Raw genomic sequence first — 14,952 nt, 5'->3', positions numbered from 1 at the left:
ATGAGCAGGGCGAGGTATTCAACTTGTTGGTAATACATTGAGAAATGGCAAAGTGCTGGGACAACATACACGTGAAACAAGCACAGGATATGAGTGCTCGTGCTTGTCCCATGTTTCTTCCACGTGTACTTTCCTACTGTGTTTTCCTGCACTCCCAAGTTTGCCAGTCTTCAGCCATGTGCTGGTATAAACACAGATGCATACCAACAGTGGCAGTTTTTTTATTTGCATTTCCTTTTTTTTTCTGCCAAGTTTTGTTAAGAGGTCGTGTAGCGAATGTGAAATTTGGAGACCAGCATATCCATCCTTAGCACTTCATCAGAATATCTGTACAACACTGCAAGCTGTTTTGACTCCTAGTCCAGTACAGCCAGACTTTGGTCAGTCATATATGGGTAGGGCCTGACTTTTTCGGGTTTTATTTTTGACCAAATTCGGGGGGTAAATACCGGGTGATATTTTTCATTTGAAAATTCGGGTGTATTCGGGTTAAATCCCGTTACGGCATATTCTGTCGTCAGGAATTCGGGTGTATTCGGGTATTTTTTTTTTTTTTTTGTTTAATAAAAATTTGTCTTAACATGGAACTAATGTTTAGCAATGTTATCAAACTTTATTTTAATGCACGCTCATGAGTGTGCCACGCGACCCGGATGTTTTCGGGTAGATTCGGGTTAAACCCGAATTTTACAGATTTCGCTCGGGGGGTAAATATCGGGCGGATACGGGTTTAACCCTAAAAAGTCAGGCCCTATATATGGGTTGCTCAGAAATCATGTCAGGGATCTTCGGCTTTCAGATTTGTGAACTATGAAAGAATATGGAAATATGAAATTTTGAAAAATCTAAACTAAACTGCACTTTCCTATACTGGAGTAATGCATAGTTCCTTGATTTGTCAGGACATTGCTGATGCTTTGAAATTAGCTGTAGAAGGGATATTTAGTATCGGTACAGAATTTCATGTTAGGATCCAGCATTTTAAAATAGGCAACACAATAAATGTCAATGAAACTTTGACTGTTACAAGACTATGCAAGCACATATACACTGTAGCCGGTTGTTTGCGGTTTGTCGACAAAGAACTTTGATTAACAGTATTCGAAAATGGGCCGGAATAATAAATTTGGACTTGTACAGTGGTCTAGTGTTGTGCCCACACAGCAGTATGTAACAATTACTGAAACATGAATGAATGAAGTTTATTTTTCTGTAATAGAGCTATTTATAACAATTATATGACAAATGCCAAAGGTGTCATCTGGATCAGGAACAATGATCATACGATAACTCTACAAGCAGTTTCTGTATCTCATCACCCACAGCTCTGTGTATTTCCTCTTGGTTCCCGGCTCCATCGAGGTAAATAACATCCTTGACGCTCCTCTCCATCTCTTCCTTGTTTTTGAGGTACATTGGCCACACGACAAGATCGTAGTACCCAGGTGGGTCGGGCGGATCGTACGTACGGTACCGTCGACGGTTGTAGCACTCTTCCTCGGTCAATGTGAAGAAATACTTCCTACGAAAAAGCTGCACGAGCTTGGGGTGATTGAAAATGATGTGACCCTCTACGAAAAACAACGGTTCGCCCGTTGGAGGCTGATTCGTCGTCTCATTTATGGTGTCGAGTAGCCTGTCCCAGTCAATGCTGCACATTGCTTCCCAATTAGCATGGTTGAGCTCGGCTACCATCACGTGATTCGGATCGTGTTCCGACCTGAAGAAAGTATCTTGGTTTATCGTGACTGACCCTGGGAAACGCTGCTTGAGGTATTCCGTCAGGTGAGTCTTGCCGCCGTTTGTAACTCCGGAAATCCCAATGAAAATCCAGTCGCTTTCCAACAGTCTACGAATCGTAGCATCAGATGTATAGTTTGACATCGTTATCTGAATATGAACGCAGTGAGGAATATAGGAACTTTGGCGCACGCAGACAGCAATCTGAATTCGCGGACGGTGGATGGGTAAACCTGACGAGGGACTCTTTTCGGCTGTTGTTCGAGTCACACAGGCTCCGCCTCACAGCGTGTCATATTGGTCATATGCTCAGGTTCGCCTAATCCCTTTTGTATCAGTGCAGGCACCACAAGAGTGCCACAGGCAATAGCGTGACGGTGCACTAGTCGGAGAGTTGCCTGCGCCGGTTGGCCTGCTGGCTGGTGGTGGCTTTGGCGCTGGCTCCGGTTTTGGATCATCGTCGTCTAGGGACACGACCTACGCATGACCTACGCCTCGAGATCGAACAGTGTCGCCACAGTGCGGCTGCTCCGTGAACTTCCCTTAGTGGGGATGCGCTGCTTGAGCCGGTGCTTGCGCTGTGGTCATCGTGCCCGAAAACCTGCTTGGAAGGCACAGTTTCTGAACATTTGAGTTTTCAAAATGAGTGAAAATGACTTCGTTAGAGAACTTTTTGAACTTGTCTACTTCCCAGCACAAGCGTGCGTAGCAGGCAAGAAAACTACAGAACGTGCATATGTTCCAGTATGGGGATTCCAGTCGGCCTTTGTCATTTTTGTCACTGCGGTTCTCTGTGTCAAACAAAAAAAATAAGAGCTGAGGTCAATGTTCAATGTGGTAACCGTTTTTTTTTTTTTTTTCTCATCAGTATAACGTTGTCTCACTTATTTATAGAATGATTTCTGTGCTAGCGGTTCGATCTTACTTCTTAAAATCCAGTGATTATATTCTACGCGCGCCAAACACAAGTTGTATCGAATGTATGAATATATGGAATGCGAGGAATATATCAATGCATGAATATATGTATGACATGGGTGTTTTTAAATGTGTGAGTTTCCAACTTTCATCTCATTTCATCTGACCGCATGACAGGCTTGACTTTTGTCTTTCACATACGTGATATACCTGCCACTGGAACCAAAAACGTATTCTGTATGTAGTTATTACATAACCGGTCGCATCCCACACAAAGTCAACACCATCCACACAGGTGCGATCACCTCGTAACATACTTTAGCACCTTTTAACGAATGCCTGCACAGGAGACGAATCAAATCTCGAATCTCTCTCAGACTCGCACTACGTGAAACCACCGCTGTTATACGACACAAAAATTAGAGCGAAGGGCTTCGGTAGCTATTGGACTATTCTGCCCTGATGCGGTGTTGCACACTTGTACATTTGGATTGCCAAGACCAGTGTAGACAGGAATTTTGAGTAGTTTTTATTTTGTTAAATTCTTGTTGTCTCAATCTAAGATAAAAAGGAAGAGGGAAAGACAGCTATGTAGGTGACGAACAAATATTCAAGTGAGAACAGCAAAAGACCAAAACAAAATCTGGCTTGCAACAAAGGAATGACTTGGCAGTGTTTCCCTTCGAAAGCACGCAGAAGATTTTCTTTTCAGAACTTCGCGACTTCTACGTTTCGCAGTGCAGAAGTTTTTGTCAAGTTTCACACCTTTTGAGCGTTCTAAGCAGCGCATTTCAACACATCCGCAATATGTGAGGCACTGACAGCGGCATTTCATCCAGGAACACTGCGAAACACGCGTAGAAAAGCCTGCGCCTGCCGCGCCGGATCGTGCCGTATCCCCACTAGAGCTAGAGTCACTGTACCCGGGGGAAGAGTATCGCATTCGCTTTCCCCGTGCCGCCGCCTTGCTCATTCGCCGAGGCCCGTCACGTGGTGCGTTTTCCTCCTCTTTGCTTCCAACCTCCCGCCGGGTCAACGGGGAACGCAATAGCTGGGACGCATGTGCGCTTATGTTCGTGTGCCGCTCTTGGTTTTTGTACGTGAAATGGATCTCAGAGAGCTGAGGAACTACGAACAACCATGTCTGGATGTTGTGCTGCAACGGGACAAAGTCAGGCAAAGCATTTTTCTGCATTCCGACGGGCAAAAGTGACGAGACGCGTAGATCGGCACAGAACCTGGCGGAAGAACTTCGCGCCTACGAATAACATACGTTTGAGCGAGGTAAATTTCGTGGCGTGTTTATTTTTCATTGCAGAACCTTTGCACACAGTATTGAATAACAGTTCAACTGTGCGAAGAACAGCCGGGCGTATCAAAGTAGTGCTTGTTGGATCTTCCCATTGCGTTCCCTGCGTCCTGCGGTGCTAACAAAACGCCACTATCATAACGTCACTATCGCCAGGACCGCTTCACACGAGACGACTTCGAGGACAAGGAGATTCGAAAGAAGTTGGAGTGGACGGCAGTCCCAAGCAGTTTTTCGTACCGGACACGACACCTACGAAGCTGAGGAAGGCTCCTATCCCCCGTTCTTCGCACGCAGAGTTCTCCGAGGAGTCACCAAAAGACTGACAAGCACACTGAAGTTGATGGCAACATAGTGTAAGATCAAGGGGCAGTGGAGGATGGTAATGCGTCGAAATATATGTAGATATGCACTATGAGAACTATTGAAACTTATGAAAACTATTCCTAAATATTGAGCTGTAATTGTGAGTGAATCAACTTTGCAGAGGAAGACAACACCGTCACAAAAAAATTCTGTGACCAGAGCATCGAGGAATATGCACAGGAAAAACCTGCAGACAAGGCATGTGATGGTCCCCTCCACGAGGTCGCAGTCTTAGAAGAAACGAGCAAAGGCTGAGACGGAATGTAGTGACTTGAAGCTCACGGTCTACTCCTCATGAAAGATCAACTGCTTGCGTTGGAGCAGGGGATTGGAAGAACAACCCACAGCACTTTACATGCGCGTGAAAAAACGTTGGCATTCACATAGCCATTGAACGTGTGAAATAGAAATTTAATTGCGAAGAGATGAGAATAAAACTGGTGGAGGTTATTTATGTCAACCTGAAGCTGCACACACGACCATTATAGTTTTATGTCCACAAAACAAGTGAACTAAAAGAAAAAAAAAAAACTCATCTATAGAGCGCAAACGCGACTCGACGATGTCTTTTAGAGGCGAACACGCGCTAACATAATTCGTCTGTTAGCTACAGAATACAACAAACTATACTGTAGTGACGCTCGTGCATACTCCCTTTGGCATACACGGCACTGGTGTAGAGCAGTGCCGTGTATGCCAAAGGGAGTCTGGCCATTATTAATGGGACCTGCCTATACCTGGAGCTCCACCCACTTTTTGAGCTCTCTGGCCAATCACGAGGCAAAATACAGTTCGCTATTAATCCCAGGCTATCCAAGTTATAAATTATCTGTATACACTGGGTGCCGACATTTTCGGGAAACTGGATTTAATTGGATAGGATATTCCCTGACGACTAAGCAACATTATGGATTTTGCGTCCACTTTTAACGGCGCCATCTGGATGGAGAGGGGCATGTCGGGAAGACGCAGAAGTAGCAGAAGGCAGAAGTGCATGCTAGCAGGACTGATTGGTCGGTAGAACCGCTAGTTGTAACAGACTGCCTGTATTATACGTATTTTAACTATAAAACACATGATTGAATCGAGAATGGGCAAAGGTGCGTACACGAATAAAACTATGTCATAAACTGCAAATTTTTGGCAATCCATAACGTTTTTCTCGCTATTTACCTATGATTGCGGTCGTTACTAGGCCTAACAAGGACGACGAAACATGTTATTTTCAGGCAAACATCGACACTGGAGCGTAATTTAAAGGTGATTTGCAAGATAATTGCAACAGAATCTACACTTAAGGAATACAATTCATGTAATTTGTGAAAAAAAAAAAAAATGGTCATGAAATCCTCGCTTCGCCGTTCCAAGCTACGCCGCCATTTTCGGGAAAATTTTGGTGTCATGGCGGCCCACATAAAAAACAGCAGGCAATGAAAAACGCTGAATTTGATTGACAGGTCGAGCCTCTTTTTTAGGCTCCTCCTAATGGCCAGACTCCCTTTGGCATACACGGCAGTGCCGTGTATGCCAAAGGGAGTCTGGCCATTAATAGGACCTGCCTATACCTGAGGCTCCACCCACTTTTTGAGGTATCTAGCCAATCACAGGTCGAAATACAGTTGTCTATTATTACATCCATCCAGTACTTATACCTCACCGTTATTTACTGGGCGCTACCATTTTGGAGAAAATTGATGGATTTGGATTGAAACGGATATCACTGGTGACAGACCAAAACGACGGATTTTGCGCCCACTTTTATCAATACCATCTGCATGGAGAGAGGCATGTTGGGAAGGCTCAGAATTGCCGAAATGGTTGCTGGCAGAAGTGATTGGCCAGGATGGCGGTACAACCACTGATCTCTATGTATAAAGGCTGGATCGCGCATGGGAGAGGGGCTCGTGGGGGAGAGGCGTGCCTTCGGGCCGCCATGTTGGTGGGCCCTAAAGTGCTGTGTGTGCCCTTAGAAAACGATGGGAGGCAACAGAGATTGTGAGTATTTATTGCGCTGCTAGCATTGATCGTTGTTTGTCATCACACAATTTGGTAAGGTGCCAGTATACTGATGTATCCTAACAGTGTTTCACAGGTGTCCTGCCGTTCGATTCTTAATTACGTTATGTTTTGCATTCCGAAACTATAGACCGTCACAGCAGTGCAGCGCTGGGGATTGTACTACAGCACGTTTCCAAGCCAATATTTCAATAAGAAACGACTTGAGGTTAACAACAACCATGTATATAATATCCCGTACTGCGTTCTGAACAAAAATTGTTCCATAAAGAACGGTCCGGGAAAAGATATACTCGCATGGCAGAAAGAGATCGTTCTGTAGAATCACAGTCGTTGTTTTAGCCGCGTATGCGTTCAGTATGATTTATATCAAGCATCGCCAGCCTTTTAGTAAACGACAGCGGTGCTTTGCCTCGCAAATATGGACACACCGAAGCAGCGCAAGTAATTACTTCACGCAATTAGATCACACTCGTTAGGAGAGTTAATCAGGTAGTGATGTAAGCTTAATCAATTAAGTTACTTAGAAAGTGGTAACACCTCCTTGAGACACAGGACTTATCTCTTTTTGAACTAAGTACAGCCGTTCTATGTTTGTTTGCTTCTTCCTTTATTTGTTCTGATTATTTGCAGGCGCGGTTGTGCCAAACTGAATGTCCTTCTCCAGCACTCACATGCTTTTGTTGAATACAACTGCAGCGTGAGAAAAGCTGCTTGGGGACGGGGTCCTGCTATCCAGTGCTGACTTTGTCATGCTTGTTATGTGGAGCATGTTCCAAAAAATGCAGCTCCACATATGGTCTTCAAGTTGCAACAGGACTATTTGGAGCTTGAAACAGTTGTGATTTTGTCATTTTGGCCGTCGTGTACCCAGTCTGTGAAACGCAAACAAAAAAGTCTAACACGATATGCTTTTGTAATGAAGATCACTGATGATGAGTAAAGAGAATATACGAGTTCAAGTTTATTCAATATTTTATATCATTCATTATATTATTCAACATTTTATGTCAAGTTTATACAACATCAAGTTTATTCAAGTTCAACATTTATTTCTTGCACTTATGCGTTTCAGGATACAATGAACGTGCAGGCAGGTCGCAAAAGACTACATTTATTGTTTTGTGACCTTGCTACAATGGCAATATATATTTTAGGAATGACAATGGTCAGGTACGCTCTCTAAATTTGTAGCACTCAATTTTAGGTTGGAATGAGCAATGAATAGCAACTTCCCTCCTGATATTTTCTCATATATGCTAAATTTTAAATTTAATGTGATCGAATATGTGATAATATAATAATAATATATAAGAATATAATATGTGATAAATGAATGCGATCAACAGTAGATATAAACAACATGAGTAGCCAGAGAAGTGCATTCACAATAAATAATTTTCTTCTTATAGCGTATATGTGCATGCCTATTAACTGAAACAATTATCACAGTTCCCTGACAAGTTTTAATTTCTGAGAGTGTACTGTAGAAGCTGCTTAGATCTACAACAGTTGATACAAGGTATTATACAGGGTGTTTCAGTTAAATCCCCGGGCTAAATAATTCGCGAACCGGTGCACCAATCGAATAACTTTCTTTTTTACAAGTATCTGTCCAATACCGCCTACAAGATGCGCACCGCGTGAATGAGCGGGAGGCGCGGGGAGGTCAGATTGGTATGTGCCTGTCGGCAGAACTGTTTGCAAGTAGCGCAAATTATGCGATTTTGTGGGGAGTTCTAACTTAAAAAAAAAAAAAAGGTATTAAGAGCGGTTATATGTACAAAGCCTGTCAGACTGTGAACAGGATAAACATTCCGTTAAATATTCCGTTGAAACAGTCAGCACTTCCACCACGTCATGAAATATTATTTATGCCGTTGCCTCTGTACCGCTGTCCGAGGCGTGATACCCATTACGGCTTCCCGAATTCAGCGTTATGTATTCGATGCACGGCAATTTTCACATTTATTTTACTTCACAAAATAGTATAGATTATCATAGCTATGTGTAACTTTTGTACGTGTTTCCTCTCCTCTGTGAAGTAGGGTAGGGTCCTATGGCTACCAGGGTAAACATCCCATGTCATCATAACATCTCTGTCATTTATTGTTGTTGTTGTACGTGCTTCCGAATTTCGAGATATAGATATTAATCAGGACAGATACAGAGAAACTCATTCATTAAATGGAATACATTAATCATATATATGTATCTGCTCTCAGTCTATTATTTGGCTATTTTCTTTTATTTTATGTTTCCAGCGATTTGAGCACACATTTGAATCACACATCACAGGCTCAACTGTTTGCTCACATCTGTCGCACTTTGTCTAAATTGTATTATGCTGCAGTTGTCCCCCCAGGGTAAGGTGACGTGACAGAAGACGAAAGTCAGTGAGTTCAGAACAGTCCTCTTGCGATTTGTAGTTGATGATCGCAAAATTTTCCGAAGTCCAGCCGCAGGCGCTTGTGTTGCCGTACGGCAAACACTGATCCCCATCTTGCGTTTCCTCCCCTCTTTTCTTTGGTCTAATAAATATATCCCCCCCTCCCCCCCAGTCAGGTTTTAGCGCCTTCCGGTTTGTGGAGGGGACGGCACAGCGTGCACAACGACAACACCAACAATAATGCGTAGCCACACGTATATTATATACTATATACCACCGGTTCCAAGCTTCCGCAAGGTGCTACCCGGTGTCCGGTGTGCCGAGCACGACCTACGCGACCTACGTCGTATGCGCGCCGGTGTTTCCCGGTGGAACGTGGACTGGGGTGGATTCTATTGGATTCTTTCTAATAGCTAGCCGTTGGTTGGACGGACGACCGATCACGTGGGCTGATGAGTGATGGCCACTTGCTGATAACCCGCTTGAACATGTGTTTGAAGTGGTTTGATGTGTGAACTGACGAAGTGACGATAAGAGTTGAGCAGCGGCTCATCTAGTAAGGTACGAAACATGTTGCAAGGGAATCAGCATGAAGTCTGAAGAAAAATCTTTTTTCTCAATCATCTCCTATCCACGCAGCGTTTTTCATGGGTGCTAAGTTCTCGTGACTAGATCAGTATTACCATCAGCTCCGTGAGCTATGCGCCACTTTTCAGAAGGAGAAGAAGAATAGCCTGGTTCTGTAGAAGCAGCACACTTTTGCGAAGAAGCAGAGGTAGCGATCGAAGGCTTGGCGAGTACATTTCTGACTACGTGCAATACACACTACCATTATTATTAGGACATTTCTATCTGCCAGATTCCTCTTGTGGTCAGAGATGACGATGAAAGATGGAAACCAGTGAAAAGTCACAAAAGTGATGGTTCGATGGTCGGTCTCGTCTCGTCATTCCTCTGTGGACGCCCAGTTTCGTGTTCGACTTTTGGATTATATGCGAACTTATGAACCTGAATTTCTGGCCGTGATACTGTCTCCGGAAAAGTTCCTTGTATTTCCCTGAAACTGTACCTTTTCTCAATCTTTTTGGAATACAGAAACGAGTGTGAAATTCGCCTTCCCCATGTAAAGTTCCCACAGAACCCTCCCAAAGTCTTTTCCTGGCTACGATGTAGATCTCTTTGCTCTCTCGTCAAGCTCATTCTATGTACCCAGTGGGTTCTGAAATTGCATGCACAGGGGAAGGGGGCGATGTAGAAAAAAGGGGAGTGTAGTCGTAGTCATGATGTAACCCAAACAGCTAACTGCTTTACAAGTACGTCTTTGTCTGGCCAAATGTTTTGCCGCCTGTCGCAGTCAGTTTCAGGCGTTATTTCGCTTCACACTCCTTGTCCTGGGTAGAAACGTCTATTGCCAGCCCAACAACAATAACTTTAACATCTGTTCATGACAATTAAAGCGTAATACGTTGACCAGAGTGATTAGACGAGATTATATGTGCAGCCGTATGTATGTGCAGAAGCATTGGAGGGTTCCGCAACAGCAGGAGGGATTAGCAACTGTGGCAAGGTTGATCAGACTAAATATGGTTCAGGTTACAAAGTAGCTTGGGATTGATAAGATCCCCATTCCCACGTGGGAAAACTATGTAGTGTATAACTTTCAAAAGACTTATGCAGATCAATGCTTGAACAAACAATCATGATGTGCTATGGAAATTAACAGTTAGGGGAAATTCGTTCACTAATACATGTGCGCAGTGGTTGCAAGAGTGTTTGATAGTTGGGCGATTTACTTAGTATTGTTTTAATTATTGAGTAAAAATTTGTTCAGTAACTCTGTTTGTTCTTTCTTGTGATGGTGAGTAAAAGTGTGGGATTGTGCTAGCATTACTGGTGCACAGGTACCTGCAGCTAGTCACCCCTCAACATTATGAATGATATCGGAGAAGGTATAGCTACGGAAACACACTTTTGCAAAGAATAAGGACAAGTATAAAAGAATAAGTGTAATTCCTCCTCCCCTGTTGTTGCCCTCAAATATATCATAAGTAATTTTGTCAAGTATAACGTTTCAGCAATTATTTGAGCAATTTAAGTGTCCAGGAGTTGTTTAAAAAAGTGTAGTGAAAAAACTTTGTGAAATGCCATGGGCACGTATATAAGACCTGGGGTCGTTTCATAAGAATTTGGGGACATGAAATTGATGTTTTGTTGTGCTTCAACAGCTAGTATATGGTGAAACGCTGGGAAGGTTATCTGTATGTTATGTCGGGTGACTGTAGCGTAATCCTGCAAGGAATGGAAATTCCGTGAACCTCGGAAAGGTTTCTCTGTACTTCATATCTCAGGGAGCGGTGCTGCTTTATGTATGTGAGGTGGTGTTCTTCCTTCTAGTATTCCCTGTACAGATAACGAGCACTTGAAGGTTTTTGCCTCACCCCCTTATTTCCCCTTTTCATGGAAAATTAGTATCACACAGATGCAGACTAAAAATGTTTGGTCAATACCTCCGAACAACAAAGTAAAGCATAGAAGGTTGTCATATCTTGCGTTATGGAAAGACTGAAGCTGCTTTTATAGCAGCTGTCGGACGATGCATTCGTTTCTAAAAGGTTCGAAAAGTAAAATTGTGATTTCAAAAATGTACCACACTGTTTCACACAGTGCAAAAAGATGAAAATAAATTATGAGACTGTCAGGGTGGGCTGATATCGTAAAATAGAATAGGGTTGACAAATGCCTGGTGAGCAATTGTCCGCTCCCCAAAGCTCACACATATAACTATGTTTGTCTGTAACATCAAGTCACAGTACTAAAAACTAGGGTTGCATGTTCATTTTGTGTCAATGCAGGAACCATCAGGAACTCCTCTTGAAACATGAACAGCATGCAGCCAGCTACAGTGGCACACCAACAAAGGGTGTACGTCTCTGGAAGCCACGTAAGCTTTGAAGAAGACAATTTCCACGAGTTCAAGGCACACAGAGACATGTCAGTTGAGGATGTTTCACCAACATGCAAAGAAAATCATTCACGCCAATGTATATCCAGGTAAAGTTTTGTTCATCAAGTCTGGTGCATGGAGTACATGGTGGAGTAGCATACATGGGCAGAGTGGTCAGGTCAGAACATGCTGGAGACATAGCTGGAGAATGAGCTTGTTAAGATGATGCAGCAGGAAACTATTCATTGCAAGAAACATTTTGGAACTTTGCTTGTAACATAAATGGTAGAAAAACAGTAAAACATATTGTATATTGTATGTGCGCTCTAAAGGAAGTCCTCTCAGATGCTCATATAATATTAACTATATATTATTATATTATATTAACTATACTCTAAGTGCTAACATAATGCTCCTGTCTCCGCTTGCTTACACAGAAAGACAATTGAAAAAATAAAAAATAAAAAGCCTATTCAAAGCAGGGACATCACACAAAACTTCCATGCAGTGGCTATCCATGAAAAGGTCGATGACATGACTTTGTGCACACTTCACATACTTATGAGACTGTATAGAAACCACCTTGAATAGGCATTGTTAGCCCTACATGGCTTTAGTTGATCGTCTGCATAGCAACACGCAGTGGAAACATCCGTTCAGCACGATTGCTCTACTTCACAGTAAGAAGGGTTTGTGGCATCTCGACCAAGATTGTGCATGTAATCCATCAATGTGTTCTGCATAGGGGATTCACCAGAATATATTGATCAGGAGTTTAGTCAGAAGATCAAACGAGAACTGAATTTCTTTATTTATTTTTGCTCCTTACAGGACAATCTGTGCATTCCTTAACACAGGACTGGGAGGAACTGTGTACCTAGGCATCCTTGACAGTGGCAAAGTTACTGGCCTCTACTTGACAGAGTTCCAGGTGCATGCAATATGCAATTGAACTACAATGCAGTATAAATGACACTGAGTTTTCTTTTAACATCTGTTCACTAGGGCAGGCTTTATAACGTTATTTTTTGAATGTTTGACACAGTGTTGGAGCTAACTCTTTATTGTAATCAGGGTGTCGAACTGAACCAGAACCGAAAACTGTACCCAAACCGTTATTTTTGCCGGAACCAAAACCGAACTGAAATTTTTATGACACTGTTGAACCCGAACCGGAAAAAATAATAGCGGTAACCGGTTCACAACAAAACGGTTCGAACATAAAAAAGTCAGCATAAGAGTTCAAGTGCCTCCAATCCCCAAACGAGGACACATTGATCTCCATATCATGGATTTCGCAAATTTTCACCTAACAGTCAAACGAGGACGTATAGTAAGTATGCTTTCAGCACCTTTTTTAACACGTTGTAGCGCTGTTGTCCTTGTGAGCGCGCCAGCTAGCGCCCCCGCGCACGACCTGCGGCGTCGGCTCTTCAGAAAGGAGGTGCCACACGGACGAATGAAGCAGGAAAGGAGTAGGCCAGTTGTTTATCTCTATAGGACAAACATGTGATTTAGCAAGCGCCCAACATTTCGCTTTACACATGAGCAGTAAAAATTAAACAAGTCAGAAACATGAGAAGTGGAGAAGGAGCGTACTCAGAACGGTGCCTGTTTGATTGATCATGGGGTGAAAAGTAAATGTGGTTCTGCTTACTGGTAGTGCAATTCTGTCGTGACATGTTGCCTTTGTGTTGTGGATTAACTGGTACGTTGCTGTCATCTCGGAGAGAGCAAAGCTGGCAGACTTATTTTCGACATGCTTCAGTACGGTTTCAGATCGATTCACGCTACGAATGCGGTGTGCCGTCAAGTACTGTTGTGTATGTAAAATGTTGTCAATCTTATTAGGCTTCCTTTAAGTGTATCTTGGTGGCGCTGTGCGTGTGAAAAAAATGATTTGGGGAACAGAAAGTAGCAGGACTATACCGCTTCATCAGCATGGACACTATTTGCAAGTGTTCATCCATTTCTCCTTTCTCTCGCTAAAGGGAATACCTGACCACTAAAAACGTCAATGCAGACAACACCAGTAAGCTATTAGCCACGCATTTCCTGATAAAAGCAGTTTTATGGGAGATATAAAATGGGAGCGTTCGCGAACCAGTTTGCGAACCGGTTCGGGGCTGCGAACCAGTTTGATTTTTGGCGTGGCCGAACCGGAACTGAACCGGAACGAAATCAAATCAACGTGAACCAAACCCCTATTTTTTGTGGTTCGACACCCTGATTGTAATTAAGCTACTTTTTTCGGTAATCTGTAACTTCACTCTTTGCTTTTGAACTGCGGTAACTTCTTGAGGAACTTGTTCCTTTTTTAGGGTACTTTGTGAAAGTAACTTGAAATAAGTTCCTTTTGTTCAATTGTGGTCTACAAATAACGGAAGCTGCTTCGTCTTGTCCAATGATACGGCAGTCGTGTGCATGCACGGTGCTGCTGACGCCACGCCCTCGTTGTTGCACGGTGAACTACGCAAATTGTGTTCTGGTCATATACTTGGGTCATCATAGCGATGAGCAGCATATTCATAATGATCACTGTGTAGCAAGATTAGATGCCACACTTGGCGCGGTTCTACGAAATATGTACAGGCTTCTTCAACTATGGCATGTATCCCCCAGCTTGTCTGCACTTATGCTGTATTATCAATGTGCAGAGGACAACCGATTAAAATAAATTAATTATAAAAAATATAAGAAATAAATTATAAAATTCCGATGCCTGCTTTCTACTCCGTTGTATGCCTTCATTACAGAAACAAAATCAAGAGAAGCACACAAACTTATGCTTATTTCGTTATATCAAATACCAGTACAATTTTGATGTAGCAAAAGGATTATACAGTGTCTTCCACCTCCCATTCTGAGGTTAGGATCTGGATCGATTATAGAAATGTCAAGAACTAAAAAGTGTACATATAGGTAACAAGTAACTTGAAAGTAGCTCGTTATTTTTCCCAAGTAACTTAGGAACTTCTAGTCCATTGTTATTACCGGTAACTTTGTTACTAACTTAGTTACATTTTGCACACAGTAACTTAACATGTGACGAGCTCCTTCTGTCGTGTAACTTCCTCAACTATGGTTTGACATAATTGACAGAGGGACCACATTTTGCTGAGCCTTGAGAACCTGCTCACCCGATACGCTCCACCTGTCCCAAAGCACATGTGTCAGCTTCGGTTTGTTCGTGTCGTCGGAGAGACAGAGTCCCAGACATGTAATATACAGAGGTATGTGCATTACTGTTAGCAGTGCTACATCGCTGTT

The 14,952-nt window shown here is 42.9% G+C and overlaps 2 protein-coding genes across 5 annotated transcripts in view; one reads left to right on the top strand and one right to left on the bottom strand.

Annotated features, from left to right (window-relative positions):
- Window positions 1–1,181: 1,181 nt before the first annotated feature.
- Window positions 1,182–2,194, bottom strand: LOC135396705 (nicotinamide riboside kinase 1-like). Its single transcript, XM_064627834.1, has one exon. The coding sequence runs from the start codon at window positions 1,882–1,884 to the stop codon at window positions 1,267–1,269; it is 618 nt and encodes a 205-aa protein (XP_064483904.1). The 5' UTR covers window positions 1,885–2,194; the 3' UTR covers window positions 1,182–1,266.
- Window positions 2,195–9,167: 6,973 nt separating this feature from the next.
- Window positions 9,168–14,952, top strand: part of LOC135396703 (uncharacterized) — a 28,095-nt gene continuing 22,310 nt past the window's right edge. The window contains exons 1-5 of one of the 4 annotated variants that reach the window (XM_064627832.1): window positions 9,168–9,299; window positions 9,455–9,513; window positions 11,591–11,789; window positions 12,514–12,613; window positions 14,785–14,915. In XM_064627832.1, coding sequence (XP_064483902.1) covers window positions 11,617–11,789; window positions 12,514–12,613; window positions 14,785–14,915 — 404 coding nt within the window. In that variant the 5' untranslated portion in view covers window positions 9,168–9,299; window positions 9,455–9,513; window positions 11,591–11,616. Of the gene's footprint in view, window positions 9,532–11,590; window positions 11,790–12,513; window positions 12,614–14,784; window positions 14,916–14,952 lie in introns of all 4 variants that reach the window. The other 3 variants (XM_064627831.1, XM_064627830.1, XM_064627829.1) reach the window with 3 other exon arrangements.

Source organism: Ornithodoros turicata, chromosome 6 (genome assembly GCF_037126465.1).
Source record: "Ornithodoros turicata isolate Travis chromosome 6, ASM3712646v1, whole genome shotgun sequence".
In the NCBI taxonomy this organism is placed as follows: domain Eukaryota; kingdom Metazoa; phylum Arthropoda; class Arachnida; order Ixodida; family Argasidae; genus Ornithodoros; species Ornithodoros turicata.
The sequence above is the reverse complement of the archived record's forward strand: the minus strand, read 5'-3'. Positions and strand labels throughout refer to the sequence as shown.